General features: G+C 39.9%; 1 protein-coding gene across 6 annotated transcripts in view; it reads left to right on the plus strand.

Annotated features, from left to right (window-relative positions):
• Positions 1-1,645, plus strand: part of TGFBR3 (transforming growth factor beta receptor 3) — a 202,647-nt gene extending 201,002 nt beyond the window's left edge. For 5 of the 6 annotated variants that reach the window (XM_054547784.2, XM_063723497.1, XM_009247678.3 and 2 more), the window contains one exon: positions 206-1,645. In XM_054547784.2, the coding sequence (XP_054403759.1) occupies positions 206-324 (119 nt within the window). In that variant the 3' untranslated portion in view covers positions 325-1,645. 6 annotated transcript variants of the gene reach the window in all.
• The last annotated feature ends 19,647 nt before the right edge of the window (positions 1,646-21,292 follow it).

The following is a 21,292-nucleotide window of genomic DNA, read 5'->3' on the forward strand; positions in this document are numbered from 1 at the left end:
CATGATGCTTTAAAAATAAAACAACAAATAGCAAAACCTTATTTTATAAGGTATTCCAGCCATCTGGGACCTAGTCTAGTTGCTTCTGCCCTGGTTGAGAAAAACGTTGGTTAAAATGGCAAATGCGGAATAAATGATCTTTTCAGGAATGCACATACATAATATGCGTCTTTCTCTGACTCTGCCTTTTCTTTATTAACTGCAGGGGAGACAGCAGGAAGGCAGCAAGTCCCCACCTCCCCGCCAGCCTCGGAAAACAGCAGTGCTGCCCACAGCATCGGCAGCACGCAGAGCACGCCTTGCTCCAGCAGCAGCACGGCCTAGCCCAACCCAGCCCAGCCCAGCCCACCCAGCCCAGCTCAGCTACTGCCAAGGGCAGGACCAATGGCTGAGCCTCGTGTCCAGACTCAGAGGGCTGGATTTTGGTTCCCTTGTAAAGACAGAGTGAATTTCAGTATAAAGATCACCCATTGTATTCACCCCACACCCAGGGCTAGTATAAACATGACCCTGGGCTTCTGTACCACACTAGAATTCATGTGAGAAAGCTAAAATGGTGGTCTTCTCCACCAGCCCCTCACAGGTTTGGGGGTTTTCAATGTGAAACACATGCCAGTTTTTAAAATGCTGCTTTGTCCAGGTGAGAACATCCATAATTTGGGGCCCTGAGTTTTACCCAGACTCAAGGAGTTGATAAAGGGTTAATAGCCAGATAGTACAACCAGTGAGGAGATGCGGCCAAAGATTCTTTATATCTGAACCAAGATGTAAAACAAGAAATGCTTTGAGGCTTTCTAAGCGTTCCTCCTGTCTAATTTGCACCTTCGTCTGGATGCACACTTCTGACCTTGCTGCCACAACCTGTGGGGTCTGATGTGTCCCTTGATGGGTGCTGCCCTCAGGGACTGCACCCTGACAAGTGTCAAGGCAACATTCCTTTCTTGTGTCCTGGGCCAAAACCAAAGCTGATGACCTTATCAGCTTCCTGTTTCTTCCCATACTTGCATACACCACTGCAAAATGTCTTAATGCAAATTTTGTATTTCTTACAGGCCTACAGAAATTGAAAATGACCAAAATCAGGAGCCACAGATTTGTGCCCATTCCTAATATTTTGTTCTGACAAATTAATGTATAATTTGAGGTGAAATTCAGTTATAAAGTCAAGGATGAATTTGCACAGTGATATATTTCTATGTGTATGCAAGTACAAGTATATAATATGTCATCAGGCACATTTTTCTCAGTTGAAGAAGAGAAAATTTGAAAATGTCCTTACACTTTTAGAGTTGCAACTTAAGTATATTTGGTAGGGTGAGTGTTTCCACTCAAAACATGTCAACTTAAAAAAAAATAGGCCCTTTCATAAAAACCAAACTCTAGCGAGATGTAAATGCATGGCAAATCCTGTTGGTCTCCAGTTGGTTATCTGAATAGTGTCTCCAGTTCCACCAAGACAGTGCTGAGATTGGAAAAGGACACTCATTTGGATTACCTTACTTCTCTTGCCTTAAATATATCCCATATATTTAATATATCAAAAAGGGCTTGAGGTGAATTTCATTAAATGGAATAATATGAAGCCACTTTGCAGGTAAAATAAGCTCAGTGATACCTCTATGTTAAAAAAAAAAAAAAAAAAGAATGCCAGAGGGGAATTATCATGCTAAATTATTTTACTGCTGAAGATAGCTTCATTGCAAATTATTCTTTTTCCAGAATTTCCCCAAACAACTTAGAATTCCATAAGTAGAACAAGATAGACTCTACCCCCAAAATATTCATAAGCAAATCCCACTGCCCTTAAAATAAGGAAGTTATGCCTAGTTGTCTGTGAATGGAACCTCAGTAGGTAATGCCGATGAAGCTTAAAACCTCAGGGCAGTGTCTATATGGGAAACAAGTATGTGGAAATTGACAATCATTTTTACCAAATTATTGAGTAATAATCTGACTTACCTGATAGATACACACATTCAATAAGGAACATTTTTTTTTTCAATAAGGAACATTTTAACCAAAACAGATTACTTTAGGGCTGAGATTTCCAGGCTGTCTACATTGATCTACTGAAAAATTTCCAGATTTCCATATACAAACGAAGAAGACATGAGTTTAGAGAATTTTTTTTTCTTTAATTTTTTTTTTAACAGAAGGGTATCTGAGTGGAGGACCTAGATTACGCTACCTGTGTTTGAAAATATTGCGCTTTGCCTAACCTTCGGTGGAATGTATTGTTTCAGCATATTCTATGTATAAAAAAGTTTAAAGATGTCTTCAAAGAAGACTAGAGTCTTTAAGTCACTTATAGCTATATTTTACTACAAAATTTGTGTATAAAGATATATTTAAGTGTTTTAGATAAATTTAAGTTACTCCATATGAAATGTTTAATTTCAGCTACTGTGAATTCTTTTGATCAGTCCTTTGCTTTTTTAAAAAATCTTTTCCATCGTGTTAAAAAGAAAATTAGCTATTAGGAGATATTAAAAGATTGATGTCTTAGAAGGACAGGGTTAAAACCTTCTGTAATATATTTAAATATATATTTTTAAGAGAGATGCTACATTGCCAATGATTTTATAAATAATTTAAAATTAATTTACAAATTTATAGATGCAAACCAAAAGATCTTTTTAAAAGAGAGAGAGAGGAAAAAATCACCTTTTATTTGTTTGGGTCTCATTGTCAGAATTATTATTCAGATCAAGAAATCTGTGTCGATAAAACCTAATCTCATAATGGAGAGTGAATGTTGTTAAGTATTGCTGAAGTGTTTCTAAAAAATGAACATGAAAAAAATAAGGTATTTTCTCCCTAGCTTCTCATTACAGTATTTCTAATTGCTTCACACTTTACAGTTTTAATACAAAGTACAAGCTCTACTTTTATAACGTGTACTACAAGTTTCTTCAAAAGTATTGTTGTATTTCAGCTGAACTCTTCTATCTGCAGTCTTTTGTTATTTCTGCAGGCTACACCCTTAATTTCCAGAGGCCATTTTGTTGTTTGTTTGATGCCGAAGCTGTTGTTAAAATGCCCTAAACTCCAAGGCAGATTGTCTGTATAATACGCTATAGCTTTTCACCATGTGGTGTTTACCAGCTGTTACTCTGTATTTTAAAAAGCCAGAGATTTCTTCTGTCTAAACTGTTTCTATAGCATTTTCTAAACAAAAAAATGGTTTTTTCCTTGCCTTGTAATAAGATTGTAAATCCATTTCCTGCTTGTGTTCTTAGTGGGCATGATTGTGAGTGTGTGTGGGGTGCTCACACGCGTGCCAGTCTTTTTGTACTGTAACTACCTCATGGTTTGAATGATGATTGTACTGCTGGTTATGTTAACAGAGCACATTTTGTTGGGTGAGTCCTATGTGATTTTTTTCATGTTTGTTTTATCTGGGGGTTGTTCATGAAACTGACAGATGTTTTTCTAAAAAGGACTATTATCAGTTTCCAAATACAATACTTCTCTCTTCTGGTTTTTCCTGAATGAGCCTGATTTTGTTGCTGGTTTTCATCATCTATGAGGGTAAAAAGAGTACCCTTAAAATCCCTGTGGCCAGTTTGAACACCCCTGTTGTATTCTTTTCTCTGTTCAGTGTGTCAGCTATTTTGTGAAGATGCTTAGATGTATAGTTTTGATAACCACAGTTTTAAGTCTTTTATCTGTGCATAATAAGATATATATCAATTATTAATATGTGTCTTGTTATCATTAAATTCCACCCTCAGGCTCGTGTAACTTTTTTCACTGTGACTTTCTCCTGAATGGATCGTCTGCTCTGTGTTGATGAGGAAGTGGGAGGAGAAAGGCTAAGAGGTCCAGAGCAGAGGGAAGGGTGGACGGACTAGAAGAAGAGTGCAGCAGGAGCTGTCGCTCTTCTCAGAAAAACATGGCAGGAGACTTGGAAGTGGGTGTCTCGCCCTGGAAACCATTCCTGGGCCTTCTGTCAATCTCCCAGAGTCAAAGAAAGAAACATAATACACATTTAAGCTCTACTATTTTCAGCCCCTTCAAATATCCCAGTGCTGCTTCCAGCATTCCGTATCTCCATGTGGTACCACCGTCTTCCAGTTGTCCAAGCCAGAAACCTGGGAATCTAACTACAGCCTCTTTGGCTCCCCTCTTCCCAAATCAGTAAGTCCAAGTGTTATTCTACCTCTAAAATGTCTCTTTCTTCAAACCTCTGACTTATTCCTACTCTGGCTGTTGTTGCACACTGCTCAAGAGCCATTGTCTCTTGAGTTGAGTCACTGTAGCAGCCTCCTAACTAGTATGCCGACTTTCCATTTTGCTGCCTTCAATTCTTTCTCCACCACGCAGCCAAAGTAATCCTAAAAAGACTCCATTTTGAGGCCTTTAAGTCATTCCCCCATTTGCCTTCAGGATAAAGTTCAGATTCCTGAGCATGGTTCTGAGGAGGCTAATCTGCCTGCCTTTCCAGCTACTTCTCTCACCTCTCCGGAGCTCAGTTCTATTTGGCATCCTCACCCCCAGACAAATTTGTAATGAAAAAAGTTCTCGTTCAGTATCAAATATTACATTATAGCATTGAAGATGCATTTACAGACCACACTCCCTTTTGAGATTTTTAGTGACTTAGATGATTTGGCATCAAGGCCAGCAGCCCATCCCTCACATTTTACACAAGTGGGTACCCACAGAGCAGGAACAGTGTTAAGCTGCATTTGACAGCTACGGTGCCCCCTGCAACCAGCTTGTCTTAGGATATGTGGGAGTAATTGGCAGGTCAATGAATTTTTTTTGCCGTTAAACTCTCCTTGTGTCTACTGGAGGAAAAACCTGGGTGATTAATAAATGGGCTTCAGAGAGTCTGTGAAGTGGCTGGAATTGTATGTAGGATTTTATTGCAGATGTGTCTCGGCTGTTGTTTTTGGTGAGAGTCCATAGGCTTTTTGTAAGAAAAAATTATCTTTCTTGTTCACACAATATATATGTATAAAATGAATGCAAAGAATACAGACATGCAGCAATGAAAAGGCCTCCATAATCCTCCAACTTGAATATAAGAATACTGATTTAGTGTATGTGTTCCCAGATGTTTCCTTAATTCATATCAACATGTCCATGTCATTAAATAAGATTGGATTATGGCCCGGCGCAGTGGCTCACGCCTGTAATCCCAGTACTTTGGGAGGCCAAGGTGGGTGGATCACTTGGGGTAAGGAGTTTGAGACCAGCCTGGCCAACATAGTGAAACCCTGTCTCTACTAAAAATACAAAAATTAGCAGGGCGGGATGGCATGTGTCTGTAATCCCAGCTACTCAGAAGGCTGAGGCACGAGAATCTTTGAACCCAGGAGGTGGAGGTTCCAGTGAGTTGAGATCGTGTCACCGCACTCCAGCCTGGGTGACAGAGGAAGGCCCTGTCTCAAAAAAAAAAAAAAAAAAAAAATTGGATTATAACAGCTGTGACTTGCTTTTTTCTTTCCTTTTTTTTTTTTTTTTTTGAGACATGGTCTCCCTGTGTCACCCAAAGCTAATTTTTATATTTTCAGTAGAGATGGTTTTTCTACTAAACCCAAGGCTAATTTTTATATTTTTAGTGGAGAAAAGGTTTCACCATGTTGGCCAGGCTGGTCTCGAACTCCTAACTTCAAGTGATCCACCCATCTCGGCCTCCCAAAGTGCTGGGATTACAGGCGTGAGTCACCACGCCCAGCCTGTGACTTGCTTTTTTCATGTGGCATATCTTTCTCAGGCCTCCTGAGATGAATGCTAATCATCATCATTTTCTTATTAGGCTTACCTTAAATTGCCCAGATAAAAACATGGTTCTCATAGGAAGTGAAATACAAAGATATTTGTTAACGCTACCCTTCCTACTCCCTCCAGTCACTTACCTAGAGAAGCTGATGTTAACAGCCTTTTTTCAAACTCAAACATATTGAAACGTGTTCATGAATATAGAAGTTTTTGTTTCGTTTACTAAAAATGGGATCACAATATACATACTCTGCAACTTGCCTTTTTCACTTAACATGGACCTCCTGTAGATTATTAGATATGGAACAAATTTCATGTTTTTTGGTGGCTGCATAATATTTTTTACAATGAATTCAGCCAATTCACTAGTAATGACAGTTTTTTGCCAAGATATTCTGCTGCAGTTAATATCCCTATATATTATGTTCTCACACTCCAATGCTTTAAAGCAAAAAAAAAAAAGTGACAGAATTATAAAGAGAAAAAAGAGGAACTGACAAATTCATCATCACAGTAGGATATTTTAACATAATCACTCTCAGAAGTTGACAAGTCAAAAATATTTGGATATGGAAGATTTGAACAATGTAATTAAGCTTGATTTAAGATCCGTACATAGAATCCTGTGTTCCCCGATTTGAGAATTTTGTATATACCACTCCTGGAACTATAATGGCATTCTCAGCAAATATCACAAAATTTAATCACACTGGTCAGGTTACCTAATCACAATGCAAATAGTTTAAAAATGAATAGGAAAATAATTTTTAAATACTCAATACATTTAGGAATTTAAAAATATTTTATGGCCAGGCGCAGTGGCTAACACCTGTAATCCCAGCACTTTGGGAGGCCAAGGTGGGCGGAGCATGAGGTCAGGAGATTGAGACCATCCTGGCCAACATGGTGAAACCCTGTCTCTACTAAAATACAAAAAAATTAGCCGGGCGTGGTGGCAGGCACCTGTAGTCCCAGCTACTCGGGAGGCTGAGGCAGGCGAATCACTTGAACTTGGGAGGCAGAGGTTGCAGCGAGCCAAGATTGCACCACTGCACTCCAGCCTGGTGACAGAGCACAACTCTGTCTCAAAAAAAAAAAAAAAAAAAAAACCACTTTATATGTTCTGACAATCAGTTAAATGGAAAAAAAACAAAAACAAAAACACTTCTAAATAATTCATGGCTCAAAGAAGAAGTCATAATGAAAATTGGATTGGGAGGCTGAGGCGGGTGGATCACCTGAGGCCAGGAGTTGGAGGCCAGCCTGGCCAACACAGTGAAACCCCATCTCTACCAAAAATACAAAAATTAGCTGGGGATGGTGGCATGCGCCTGTAGTCCCAGCTACTCAGTAGGCTGAGGCAGGGGAATCGCTTCAACCCGGGAGGCAGAGGTTGCAGTGAGCCGAGATCGCGCCACTGCACTCCAGCTTGGGTGACAGAGCAAGACTCCACCTCAAGAAAAAAAAAAGAAAAAGAAAAAAGAAAATTAGAAGATTAGACTTGAACAGTGAAAATACTACATTCAAACATGCAGCTAAAGCAGATAACTTATGAGAAACTTAAATTGCTCTAAGTTGTACATTGGAAAAAAAAAGATTGAAAATGTAACAGTATCCAACATGGCAAGTTAATTATTACTTTAAAAGACTATTGAAGATAGATAAAAATTAAGTAAAAGTAAACACATGCATTAGAAGATAAAAAAAGACACAACAGATATAGCAGAAATTTTAATCAATAAGGGATCATCATAAACCTTATTTTAATAAATTAGAAAACACAATGTGGGTGATGTGTCAGGGACAGTCAGAGTTCTGTTGGGTAAACAAAAACCACTCTGATTATTTCAACAGAAAGAAATGAACATGAGGGCTTGGTGTAGCAGATGTTGAAGGGCTGGAAAGGTGAACAGAGATTGCTGAGGGCCCAGGGCAGGGATTATCAGAGCGGGAAGTTGAGCGTGGCTTGCCCAGTCCCACTACCAGCATCATCAGGCAGAGAGGGAGCTAGGAGACAAAAACTTAGTGGATGGCACTGATGACTTCCTAGTAAAAATGCAATTTTGCAAAACTATTTCAAGAAGCAATAAAAATTGAAAATAAATCTTTAATAAATCTTTACATTTAAGAAAAGTAATATCTAGGAGTACAAGAGGCTTATGGGAAAAATAAAATAAAAAATAAAAAGTGAAAACTAAATTAAAATCTACTCACAACAAAATAGAATACAAAATTTAAAACAAACAAACAAACAAAAAACACTGCCAAGCCCAGCTGGTTTTACAGGTAAATTCTACCAAGTAGTCAAAGAACAGATAATGCCAAGATCCTGGTGTTTCTTTTATTCCTGGGATGGCAGGTCAAAGAGAATGAGTTTTTTATATTAATCTTAATATTTATTGCCACATGACTTTCTCTAAGGGTTTTTGAAAATCACACCATCACTACAGGCAATGTATGAGTGCCCATTCCCTGACTTCCTCATCAACATTGCCTACGTTGAAACAGAAGTTTGGGCTCTAGGCATCAGATTTAAATCTTGGTGCTACCATTTGCTAGGTGAACTGTTTCCGTGATATTAAAAAAAAATCTACACTTTAGCATTGTTGTGAGTATTAAATGAGCTAGTCCACATAAAGTTCTTAGCCTATACTAATCACTTAATAAATATTACCTACTATCATTGTTACGAGTGTTATGTGTTTTAAATTTTGCCAGTCTGATGGTTGAAAATTGTATCTCATTTGGATTTGTATTATCTGCAATGACTAAGTTTTAAATTATCATATCAGTCTTTCCCAGGTTCTCCTGTAAATTTCTGTTTTCTTTGCCCATTTTTCTAATGAATTGTCTTTCTCTTAATGATCGTACATTAGTGAAATTCTGTGTCACATGTCGTGTATGAGAAATATTTTCCCAGTCTATCATGGTCTTTTCATTTTGTTTCTAATTGATATTGCCAAGACAAAATGTTTAATTCTTATGTAGTTGAAGATACATATCTTTTCCTTTTGGCCTCTGGGTTCCCTGTCTTGCTTAGGGTTTCTCTGACTCTAGATATATACTAATACTTTTAAAATTTTATTTTTAAAATGTAGGTCTTTATCCATACTTTTGTGTATGATATGAAGGTAGGGGTCTATTTTTGCTTCTTTCCAGGTGATTATTCAATTCTACTGGAAGCATTTATTAAAAAGTTCATTCACTTCCCGTTGAATTAATACTTTTAAAAAGAATTGTGAGGTAGTCTGGCCTTAGCACATATAGTATAAAATCATGTAATAAAAATAATATGATATTAGCATAGGAATAGTTCAATGGATTACTCAGACAAGTAAAACAATCAGAAATTGATCTAATTCATTAGGCCCTTACATATGACAATAAGTCATAGTTTTCATTAGATTCTTACAAGAGTCTGTGATCCAAAAATGTTATAATTTCATGACCTATGTAAGAGTTGTGAGTTGTCTGATTTTTATTGTAAAAAAAAAAACACACACAGTTGTAATTTCTTTCCCTGTTATTTCAAAAAAAAAAAAAAAAAGAGAGAGAGAGAGAGAGAAAATTGTCTAGTAAATAAAAAGCAAATCAATGTTAGGTCTATCCCAAACTTTTCATGGTTCCACACAGTATTCTTGATAATTTGCTGCTCTTCCTCCTCTTCCTCCCTCCCCATGTTTATGGAAAAATTAATATTCCCTAATCAAACATTATTTATAAAGTGTTGGTTTCATCTAGCCACTTGTGAACGTTATAATAATTCTGTAAAGTGAAGAAATGTTACCAAATGCCAAATATAGGCGTCTTTTTTGTTTCAAAGCAAGCCAAACCTATAGCATTACTCTTCCCTAATGCAACATGTTTGAAAACGGGCAAATGGCCGGATTAATTTTTATAGATGTCATTGATAATCAAAAGTTTGAGTTTTGGCATATTTGCTGCCCTTGTTCTTAGATTTCCATCTCAGCTTTTTCAGAGGAACTCAACACTGTACTTTATGTAGATCTGATTTCACACTTAAAATAAAGGTCATCATATGACATCACCTCCCCTTACTCAGAAGGTCACAGCTTGAATTAATTTTTAAAGACTTTCTGCATTTACTGCCTCTGAGAATTCATTAAAAAGAAAAAAAAGCTTTAAATGTAGAACCACATGACTGAAGTGAACTCTACCTTGACTTAGAAATGAGGGGTGGGAGTGTGAGTGTGCACACACACACACACACACACAACCCTTAGCCATTTTCCTTTCTATTTTATTAACATATTGTCAATATTTTCTTTCTGCTCAGAAGCCCCAGAACTGATTATCCTTTTATCAACCAAAGCATACCACCTGTGCAAGAAAAGAGGGAATGGACAGGGAGAACAAGAATTTCTCAGCTTTAAAACCCAACTTGGTTCTTTCCACTTGACCAATCAAAGACTCAAAGCTGAAAGTCTTCATAAGTGATTTGGGTGGAGCAGCTTTTGCTGGTCTGTTATTTGTCCCGGTTCATAAACTGCCTATGACATAGTTTCTGCAAAGAACACAGTGTGCTTGACAACAGTGTTGACATAATGCTGAATTTTTAAAAGGGAAAATCACGTGGAGTCTGTATGGTGCTGGGGTGGTGTAGGAAGGGAGAAAACTAATTTTTTTTTTTTTTTTTTTCCCGTGAGATAGGATCTCGCTCTGTCACCCAGGCTGGAGTGCAATGGCAGAATTTCGGCTCATTGCAGCCTTGACTTTCTGGTGATTCTCCTTCCTCAGCCCCTCAAGTAGCTGGGACTATAGGCGCCTGCCACCATGCCCAGCTAATTTTTGTATTTTTAGTAGAGATGGGGTCTCACCATGTTGGCCAGGCTGTTCTTGAACTCCTGGCCTCAAGTGATCCACCTGCTTCGGCCTCCCAAAATGCTGGGATTACAGGCATGAACCACTGTGCCTGGCCAATTTTTGTTATTTAAACCCAAAACCGTACAGCATACCCCAAAAGTGGAAACTAGAGCTTCAAGAATCTTCATCTGAAACACAAACTTCTTCTGGAGCACCACTTTTTGATAAGTACAGCAACTGCAGAAGAGACTTTCCATTGAGGATTCCAGTTATCAAATCTTTTTCTTGAGAGGAGAGGTGAAAATAAAAAGCTTCTTAGCCCACCAGTTAGCCTTAAAAGTGGAAGCACCTGGAGGAGCATCCAACCTGCATTCCAGGGAAATCCACCACGCTTTACCTTTCCACCCCAGTGAGTGATCCAAGAGAAGGTAATTACGTTATTGCGCCAGCAAAGGAAAAAGCGACAAATCTTTAACCCAGCCAGCCAGACAGTCCTCATTTTGACTGGTTGATTTTTTTCACTTTTAGTGTATTTCTCAGAATGCCAATGCATGTGATAGAAACTCTAGTTACTGCAAGGAAACAGTCACAGGAAGTGTAGGAAGCAGTTAAAAGAAGCATATGATGGGAAATAGAGGATTTGGTTTCAAGTTGTTTCATGGCCCTGGGGCTGAGCTGAGTTGCAATGGAGAAAAACTGAAACAACTGTGAGCAGAGAGACCCAACCAGTTCGCAGAGCAGAGCCCCCCACTGTCTCCTGGCCCCTGGCCCTGCCTGCTCCGTTCCTTCCTCTCCATCTCCAAGGCCTTCTCATCACCTCCTCAGATCCTAGAGTCCTTCACAGCTCTGCTAACAGGCAGCCTTTTCCATAAAACCTTATGAACTGCCCCAGCTGTTATTTTATCAATCTCTGGGGTCTGGTAGCACCATGCCACCTCATGACTCAAGACACAAAACTGTTATTTCTCTCTAACTTCCTGTAGCCAATCCATCAGTGAGTCCTGATGGCTTCCAAACATATCTGCTGCTCTCCATCTGCACCACCACCACCCGAGTCTACGCCATCCTTACCTCCAACATAAACCAGCACATCCAGCAGACTCCCTGCGGCCTCCTTGTCTCTCTGTGATTATTCCCCATGTGGCTGCTAGAACACACTCTTTAAAAGACGTTAGATCTTGTCAGTCCCCTGTTTAATACTCCAAATGGCTCCCCATCACACTTAGAATAAATTCCAAAAAAACAAAACAAAAGTATACTTTTAAAAATCTGGCTCCTATTCCTGTGTGTACCCTTCTGTTCCCCTGTAGGTAGCCACTTTCACTAGCTTGTGAGGCTTCTTAAAGCAAATGTGAGCAAATAAGAATCTCCTCTCTTTCCTCCTTTATTACACAGTGGAAACATATTAATACTGTACATGTTGCTCTGCATTTTGCTTGTCTCACCTAACATATTTTGTTTCCATATCAGAATATAAATCAGTATCTCATTTCTTTTCTATAGCCATATAGAATTCTACTTTGGGGATATACCATAATTTATTTAACCTATCCCCTTTTTTTCTTCTTCTTTATTTTATTTTATTTTTGAGATGGAGTCTCGCTCTGTTGCCCAGGCTGGAGTTCAACGGCACAATCTTGGCTACCTATAACTTCTGCCTCCCAGGTTCAGGTGATTCTCCTGCCTCACCCTCCTGATTAGCTGGGATTACAGGCACGTGCCACCATGCCTGGCTAATTTTTGTATTTTTAGTACAGATGGAGTTTCACCATGTTGATCAGGCTGGTCTCAAACTCCTGACCTCATGATCCACCTGCCTCGGCTTCCCAAAGTGCTGGGATTACAGGCATGAGCCCCCGCACGTGGCCTAACCTACCCCTTTCAATGCACACTTGGCTTGTTTCCATCTCTTGCTATTAAAAACCACACTGCAGTGAGTAGCCTCATATGAAGGTTCTTTGGTTTGTGTGCAGGTGTATCTCAAGGAAAAATTCCCAGAAGTAGGATTGCCAGGGCAAAGAGTAAGTGCATTTTTATTCCTAATAGATATTACCAAATTGTATCCCATTGAAGTTGCACCATTTTAAACTACTATCAACAATACCTGTTTTCTCATAGCTGTACCAATTGAGTGCATTATCCAACTTTGGTATTTTTGCCAATTTGATGGATGAAAAAATGATATCTCAAAGTAATTTTAATTTGCATTTTTCTTACAATGAATGAAGTTGTGCATCTTTTTATATGTGTAAGGATTATTTGTTGTTATGCTGTGTACTGTCTGTTTTATCCTTTGCCTCTTTTTCTATCGGGTTGTTGTCCTTTATTTTCTCAATTTCTAGGAATTCTTTATATATTACAAAGATTAGCTCTTTGTCTGTGATTATCTTGGCACTCAGAGCCCTAAGGGATCTGACTCCTGCTCAGCTCATACGACTCTCCTGCCTCCCTGTTTTGCTCCAACCATCATGTTCTGTGACATCTTTGTTACCTCAACGCCTTCACATTGACAATTCCTTTGCCTGGAATGCTACTCCCTGTATCATCCCACAGCTGGTTCCTCCTTACTTTTCAGATCTCAGCTTAATTATCACACAGGAAAGGCTTTCCCCCATCACCCAGTCTATGGTAGATACCCAATTTCCCTCCATTACATCATTCAGTTTTAATTCTTTGCATGGCACTTATTCCTTGATAATATTTTTCTTAATTGTTTTAGTTTGTACATTGCCCGTCTCTCCCTAAGGGAGACCACCCCTCATATTGTCTTATGCCCAATTTCCGCCTCCAAAGAAAGAAAAAGAAAAAACTAAAAGGCAGAAATGAAATCCACAAGCAGACAGCCCGGCGCCACACCCTGGGCCTGGTAGTTAAAGATTGACCCCTGACCTAATTGGTTGTTATCTATAGATTACAGACATTGTATAGAAAAGCACTGTGAAAATCTCGATCCTGTTTTGTTCCGATCTATTTACTGGTGCATGCAGCCCCCAGTCACTTACCCACTGCTTGCTCAATTGATCAGGACCCTCTCACGCGCACCCCCTTAGAGCTGTGAGCCCTTAAAAGGGACAGGAATCGCTCACTCAGGGGGCTCAGCTCTTGAGACAGGAGTCTTGCCGATGCCCCCGGCTGAATAAACCCCTTCCTTCTTTAACTCGGTGTCTGAGGAGTTTTGCCTGTGGCTCGTCCTGCTACATTTCTTGGTTCCCTGACCGGGAAGCGAGGTGAATGGTGGATGGTGGAGGCAGCTCCTTAGGTGGCTTAAGCCTGCCCTGTGGAACATCCCTGTGGGGGACTCTGACCAGCCCGAGCGAGGCGGATCCTGAGAGCGCTCCTGGCTAGGCATTTGCCCCGGTGGGATGCCTCGCCAGAGCAGTGTGTTGCAGGCCCTCGTGGAGGATCAACGCAGTGGCTGAACACCGGGAAGGAATGGGCACTTGGAGTCTGGATATCTAAAACTTGGTAAGACTAGTCTTTGGAACTTGCCCACTCCATTTGAGTGGAAGCATGGCCTGATCACCCACGGCGTGCCTTTATCGGCACTTTGGTTTGGTTTTGGTTTTGGTTTTGACTTGGTTTGAATTGCCTGACAGGAACTTGCCCGCTCCATTTGAGTGGAAGCGTGGCCTGATCACCCACGGCGTCCCTTTATCAGCACTTTGGTTTTGGTTTTGACTTGGTTTGAATAGCTTGACAGGACCGGTCTTGGGAACTTGCCCACTCCATTTGAGTGGAAGCGTGGCCTGATCACCCACGGTGTGTCTGTACCAGCACTTTGGTTTTTGTTTTTGACTTGACTTGGGTTGCTTGATACTTTGGTTTTGGTTTTGACCTGGCTTAGATTTCTGGATACTCTGATTTTGGTTTTGATTTGGTTTGGTGCAAACTGCAAAAGTGTGTGTGAGTACTCTTTTTACCTGTTCTTTGTTTTGTGGTGTGCTTGTGTAGTGAGTGTGGTGTTTTGTCTCAAAGAAGCGTAGGTCAGGCACAAATAAGCCCACCCTACTAGGAACTATGTAGAAAAATTTCAAAAAATAATTTAAGGGAGACTGTGGAGTACTATGACACCAGGAAAACTTAAAACTTTGTATAAGATAGACTGGCCAGCACTAGAGGTAGGTTGGCCATTAGAAGGAAGCCTGGACAGGTCCCTTGTTTCAAAGGTATGACACAAGGTAACCTGTAAGCCAGGGAATCCAGACCAGTTCCCGTACATAGACACTCGGTTACAGCTGGTTTTAGGCCCCCCGCCCCCAACACACAGTGGTTGAGAGAACAGCAGCAGAAGTGGCTGGCAAAGGCAAGGAAAGACCAGCAGAGAGAGAGAAAGGAAAGAGACAGAGAGGAAAAGAGGCAAAGAGAGAGAGGAAGAGACAGAGAGGAAGAGACAGACAAAGAGGAAGTCAAGGAGAGAGAGAGAGGGAAAGAGAGAGGCAGACAGAGAGAGGAAGAGACAGAGGCAAAAGGAAAGTCAAAAAGAGAGAGACAAAGTCAAAGAGGGAAATAAAGAAAGAAAGAGATATACAAGTAGTTAAAAAAAAAAGTGTACCCTATTCCTTTAAAAGCCAAGGTAAATTTAAAACCTATAATTGATAATTGAAGGTATTCTCCATAACACTATAACACTCCAATACCACTTTGTCAGTGTAAACAAGGGCGTATCCCGAAAGCACTGAGGCCTTCCTATCAAAAATCCTTAACCCAGTAACCCGCGGATGGCCCAAATGCATTCAATCTGTAGCGGCAACTGTTTTGCTAATAACAACAACAACAAAAAGTAAAAAACAATAACTTTTAGAGAAAACCTCACTGTGAGCACACCTCACCAGTTCAGAAGTATCCTAAGGAAAAAAAAGGGAAGGTGGAATTTATATAAAAAGAGTATTATATGGTAAATTCTTGTTCTGAAATAAATTAACTGGTTGTTTAAAGAGAGAAATATTTGTAATAAGTCAGAAAGTTGAGGCATGTCGAAGAATTGTCTGCGAAAGTCATGAAAGAGAAAAAATGTTATAAAAAAGAATTTATGCAAAAAATGTATAATTTAAAAGTAACTAGGCCTCCTGAATGTAAAACTATTAAAAAAAAAAAGTTTATGTGCAAGGTGTATAAAAAAAGTAAAATATACCTTTGGTAAAATAATTATAAGGAGGCATAAGAATGTAAATTTTTACCTACATTAAAAAGTTAAAAAAATTACTGTTTTGAATGTTTAAACAAGTGTTAAAACATTAATTGTAAAAAAAATTCTCTGTGTGCACATATTAGCTAAAGTTAAAGAAGTATCATCCAGTTTTTCTGTAAACTGGACATTAAAGTAAAAGCATAACAGGTTTTTCTTAAAGCACCAGCCTTCTCTTTAGCAAAAATTATAAAAGGTTAAAAAGAGTCTATAAAATCTTACCTTATGGTCAAACATTAAAAATTAGATAAATATGTCTACAAGGTTTTATTAAAATTAGGTTTAACATTAATAGCACACTAATATAAGATAAAATTTAGCTTATCTGGTATAAAAATCATACGAGAAGCATTGCTAAATGTAAAATGGTATTTGGCTTTCTTTGGTTTAAAAACTAATCAAAATAGGTGCTAAAGGAAATTTCTCAGTAAAAAGGCACTAAGGACTATAAAGTCCACTGCCAAGGTCCCCACATTTAAAACAAAAGGTCAATTTCTTAAAAATTATATACTTGGTTTATCTTCCGCTTTCCTTTCTCTCAAAAACTAAAAGTCTTTTAGCACATGTACCACCCCTAAAATTTCTGGTAAACGAGCACCAGCCTGAAGATCACGTTCTCGTCAAAGGGTGAAAAGAAGAAAAACTTGAGCCAGCCTGGGAAGGACTCTACCTTGTGCTGCTAACCACCAAGACTGCTGTTCGTACAGCAAAAAAAAAAAAAAAAGGATGGACTCATCACACCTGAGTCAAGAAAGTGCCACCCCCTCCAGAATCATGGGCCATAGTCCCAGGGGAAAACCCTACTAAACTAAAGCTAAGAAAAATTTAACTCTTTTTATCTATTCTGTTACTCTTTCTTCTTTCGTCATTCTATTGCTGACCATCAAGTTATTAACATAACCAAGTCAATTTCGCCTCAAACTATTGCATTTAGTGCTTGCCTTGTTATACCCTGTGGGGACTTGCCAAGTCAAAGACAGCTTTCTACTTCAGAAAAGTACTTCTGTCCCTCCTGACTCTCCTCAGACTGGGCACTAGTAAACTAGGACCATTTAATCCGGGGAGATTTTGATAAAGACCCCAGTGCCAACCAGGAGTCTTGCCCCTGATGTAGAGCTTTCATGCCATAGTTGGTCCAACATTCTGTAGACCACTAAAGAGCAAGGATGGACTGCCCCAACCGGTTTTTGTAATTTCCTAAAACCATACATTCATTTTACTAGAGGATCATAGAAGTTAAAGACTTAAAACAAACTTTAGCAATTAAGACAGGATACCAAGATGCAAATGCCTGGTTAAAATGGATCAAATATTCCATCTGCATGTTAAACAAAAGCAATTGTTATGCTTGTGCACAAGGCAGGCCAGAGGCCCAGATTGTCCCCTTTCCACTAAGGTGGTCCTCCAGTCGACCAGGTGTAGGCTGCATGGTAGCTCTTTTCCAGGATTCTACAGCCTGGAGTAATAAGTCATGCCAAGCTCTCTCTGCTATATTCCAAAGTCCGGCACCCTACAAGTCAGCCCCCCAGGGCCATCCAGCCTCCGTCTTCGAACACTAAGTTCACTTTGTGTCTCTCACGACAAGGAGGAAACTTAGCGTTCCTTGGAGACCTGAAAGGATGCAGTGAGCTTAAGAATTTTCAAGGGCTTATCAATCAGTCAGCCCTTGTTCATCCCCGAGTGGATGTGTGGTGGTATTGTGGTGGACCTTTACTGGGCATTCTGCCGAATAACTGGAGTGGCACTTGTACTTTAGTCCAATTGGCTATCCCTTTCACCCTGGCATTTCATCAACCAGAAGAAAAAAAAATAAGACATCGTAAAGCAAGAGAAGCCCCTTATGGGTCTTTCGACTCTCATGTCTATTTAGACACAATTGGAGTCCCATGAGGAATACCAGATCAATTTAAAGCTTGAAATCAAATAGCTGCAGGATTGGAGTCAATATTTTGATAGGTGACAGTTAATAAAAATGTAGATTAGATAAACTACATCTATTACAACCAACAGCAATGAGGTTTTCATGAGTTAAAAGAAAAACTCATGTCTGCCCCAGCCCTGAGGCTACCTAACCTGACAAAACTCTTTACATTCTATGTGTGAGAAAGAGAAAAAATGGTAGTTAGAGTTGTAACCCAGACTGTGGGGCCCTGGCCGAGGCCAGTGGCCTATCTCTCAAAACAACTAGATGGGGTTTCCAAAGGCTGGCCCCCAGGTCTAAGGGCCCTAGCAGCAAAGGCCCTGTTAGCACAAGAAGCAGATAAACTAACCCTTAGGCAAAACCTGAATATAAATGCCCCCCATGCTGTGGTAACTTTAATGACTACCAAAGGACATCATTGGTTAACAAATGCTAGATTAACCAAGCACCAAAGCTTGCTATGTGAAAATCCCCACATAACCATTGAAGTTTGCAACACCCTAAACCCCACCACCTTGCTCCCGGTATCAGAGAGCCCAGTTGAACATAACTGTGTAGAGGTGTTGGACTCAGTTTATTCTAGCAGCCCAACCTCCGAGACCATCCTTAAACATCAGTAGACGGTGAGCAGTATATGGACGGGAGCAGCTTCGCCAACCCCTGCAAAGTGACTCTGAAGAAGACGACAAGCCCTACTCCAGTCACACCCAGAAGCTGACTGGTCCACCCACGGCCGAAGCATGAGAAAACTAGTCGCCGGATTCATTTTCCTTAAAATTTGGACTTTTACAGTAAGGACTTCAACTGACCTTCCTCAGACTGAGGACTGTTCGCAGTGTATACATCAAGTCACTGAGGCAGGACAAAAGGTTGCTACGGTCCTATTATTTTATGATTATTATAAGTGTACTGGAACTCTAGAAAGAACTTGTTTGTATAATGTTCTTCTATACAAGGTATGTAGCCCAGTAAATGACCAACCTAATGTGTGTTATGACCCATCTGAGCCTCCCATAACCACAATTTTTAAAATAAGATTAAGGACTGAGGACTGGTGGAGGCTCATAAACGATATGAGTAAATTGTTAGCCAAACAGAAGAAAAAGGGGTGCCCAAACAAGTCACCTTAAAATTTGATGCCTGTGCTGTCATTAATGGTAATAAGTTAGAAATAAGGTGTGTTCTCTTAATTAGAAAAGAGGCTATATGGCAGAAAATAAGTACATCCGTCATAAATTAGGACTGTGTGGAAACAAATGTAAATACTGGTCTTGTGTCATTTAGGCCACTTGGATTAAAAAAAATAAAAAAGATCCAGTCCACCTTCAGAAAGGAAAAAATGGCCCTTCCTGTACTAAAGGACAGTGTAACCCCTTTGAGCTAGCAATAACCAATCCCCTTGAGCCTTGCTAGAAAAAAAGAGGAACATGTGACCTTAAGAATCGATGGGGCCAGACTGGATCCTCGAGTAAATATCTTGGTTCGAGGAGAGGTTTACAAACGCTCTCCTGAGCCAGTGTTTCAAAATTTCTATAATGAACTAATGTGCCAGTACCAGAAATTCCGGGAAAAACAAGAAATTTGTTTTTGCAATTAGCCGAGCATATAGCCCAGTCTCTCAATGTCAGTTCATGGTATGTATGTGGAGGAACTGTAATAGGAGATCAATGGCCATGGGAAGCCTGATAATTAGTACCTACAGACCCAGTTCCTGATGAATTCCCGGCTCAAAAGAATCACCCTGATAATTTCAAGGTCCTAAAAGCCTCAATTATTAGACAATATTGCATAGCTAGAGAAGGAAAAGAATTCACTCACCCCGTAGGATGACTTAGTTGTCTGAGACAGAAACTGTAGAATGGTACCACAAAAACAGTCACTTGGTGAGTTCAAATCACACAGAGAGAAATCCATTTAGTAAATTCCCAAAGTTGCAAACCATGTGGACCCATCTGGAGTCCCACTGGGACTGGACAGCCCCCACTGGATTATACTGGATATGTGGGCATAGAGCTTACCCCAAATTACCTGACCAGTGGGGAGGTAGTTGTGTTATTGGCACTATTAAACCATCTTTCTTCCTACTGCCCATAAAAACAGGTGAACTCCTGGGCTTCCCTGTCTATGCTTCCCATGAAAAAAGAAGCATAGCTATAGAAAATTTTAAAAATAATAAATGGCCCCCTGAGAGAATCATACAATATTATAGGCCTGCTACTTAAGCACAAGACGGCTCGTGGGGATACCGGACCCCCATTTACATGATCAACCGAATCATACGGTTACAAGCTATCTTAAAAATAATCACTAATAAAACCGGCAGAGCCTTGACTATTCTGGACCGGCAAGAAACTCAGAAGAGAAATGCTATCTATCAAAATAGATTAACTCTTGACTACTTGCTAGCAGCTGAAAGAGACGTCTGTAGGAAATTTAACCTTACTAATTGCTGCCTACACATAGATAATCAAGGGCAAGTAGTTAAAGACATAGTTAGAGATATGACAAAACTAGCACATATGCCCATGCAAGTGTGGCATGGATTTGATCCTGGGGCCATGTTTAGAAAATGGTTCCCAGCACTAGAAAGATTTAAAACTCTTATAATAAGAGTTATAATAGTAATAGGAACCTGCTTACTGCTCCCTTGTTTGCTACCTGTACTTCTTCAAATGATAAAAAGCTTCATCGCTACCTTAGTTCACCAAAATGCTTCAGCACAAGTGTACTATATAAATCACTATCGATCTGTCTTGCAAGAAAACATGAGTAGTAAAAATAAAAGTGAGAACTCCCACTATTGAGTGAGAGTCTCAAAGTGGGGAAATAAGGGAGGAGACCACCCCTCATACTGTCTTATGCCCAATTTCTGCCTCCAAAGAAAGAAGAAGTAAAAACTAAAAGGCAGAAATGAAATCCACAAGCAGACAGCCTGGCGCCACACCCTGGGCCTGGTAGTTAAAGATCGACCCCTGACCTAATCGGTTATGTTATCCATAGATTACAGACATTGTATAGAAAAGCACTGTGAAAATCCCTATCCTGTTTTGTTCCGATCTAATTACCGGTGCATGCAGCCCCCAGTCACATACCCCTGCTTGCTCAATTGATCACAACCCTCTCACGTGCACCCCCTTAGAGTTGTGAGCCCTTAAAAGGGACAGGAATTGCTCACTCGGGGGGCTCGGCTCCTGAGACAGGAGTCTTGCCGATGACCCTGGCCGAATAAACTCCTTACTTCTTTAACTCAGTGTCTGAGGAGTTTTGTCTGCAGCTCATCCTGCTACATCCCTATCCAGAATGCAAGCTCCAAAAGAAACAGGGTGTGTGTCATGCTCATCAGTCCATCCCCAGCACTTAGAACAGTGCCTGGCACTTAGTAGGTATGTCACACAGATCTGTGATTAACGAACCCTTTCATCCTCTCCTTAGATGTTTTCACCTGCCTTTATAGTATTATCAGTCATGTTCCCCAGACAGAAGATTTAAAATAACATTTTTTTGAGCTGCTAATAAGTGCCAAACACTGGGCTTGGTTTTATTACACATCTCAGTCAATTTTTCTGGTCACTCTGTGCTACTTAGCATTATACCTATTTTTATCAATAAAGAAGCCGAGACTCTAATAAGGC

The sequence above is a fragment of the Pongo abelii genome, chromosome 1, assembly GCF_028885655.2.
Source record: "Pongo abelii isolate AG06213 chromosome 1, NHGRI_mPonAbe1-v2.0_pri, whole genome shotgun sequence".
Taxonomy (NCBI): domain Eukaryota; kingdom Metazoa; phylum Chordata; class Mammalia; order Primates; family Hominidae; genus Pongo; species Pongo abelii.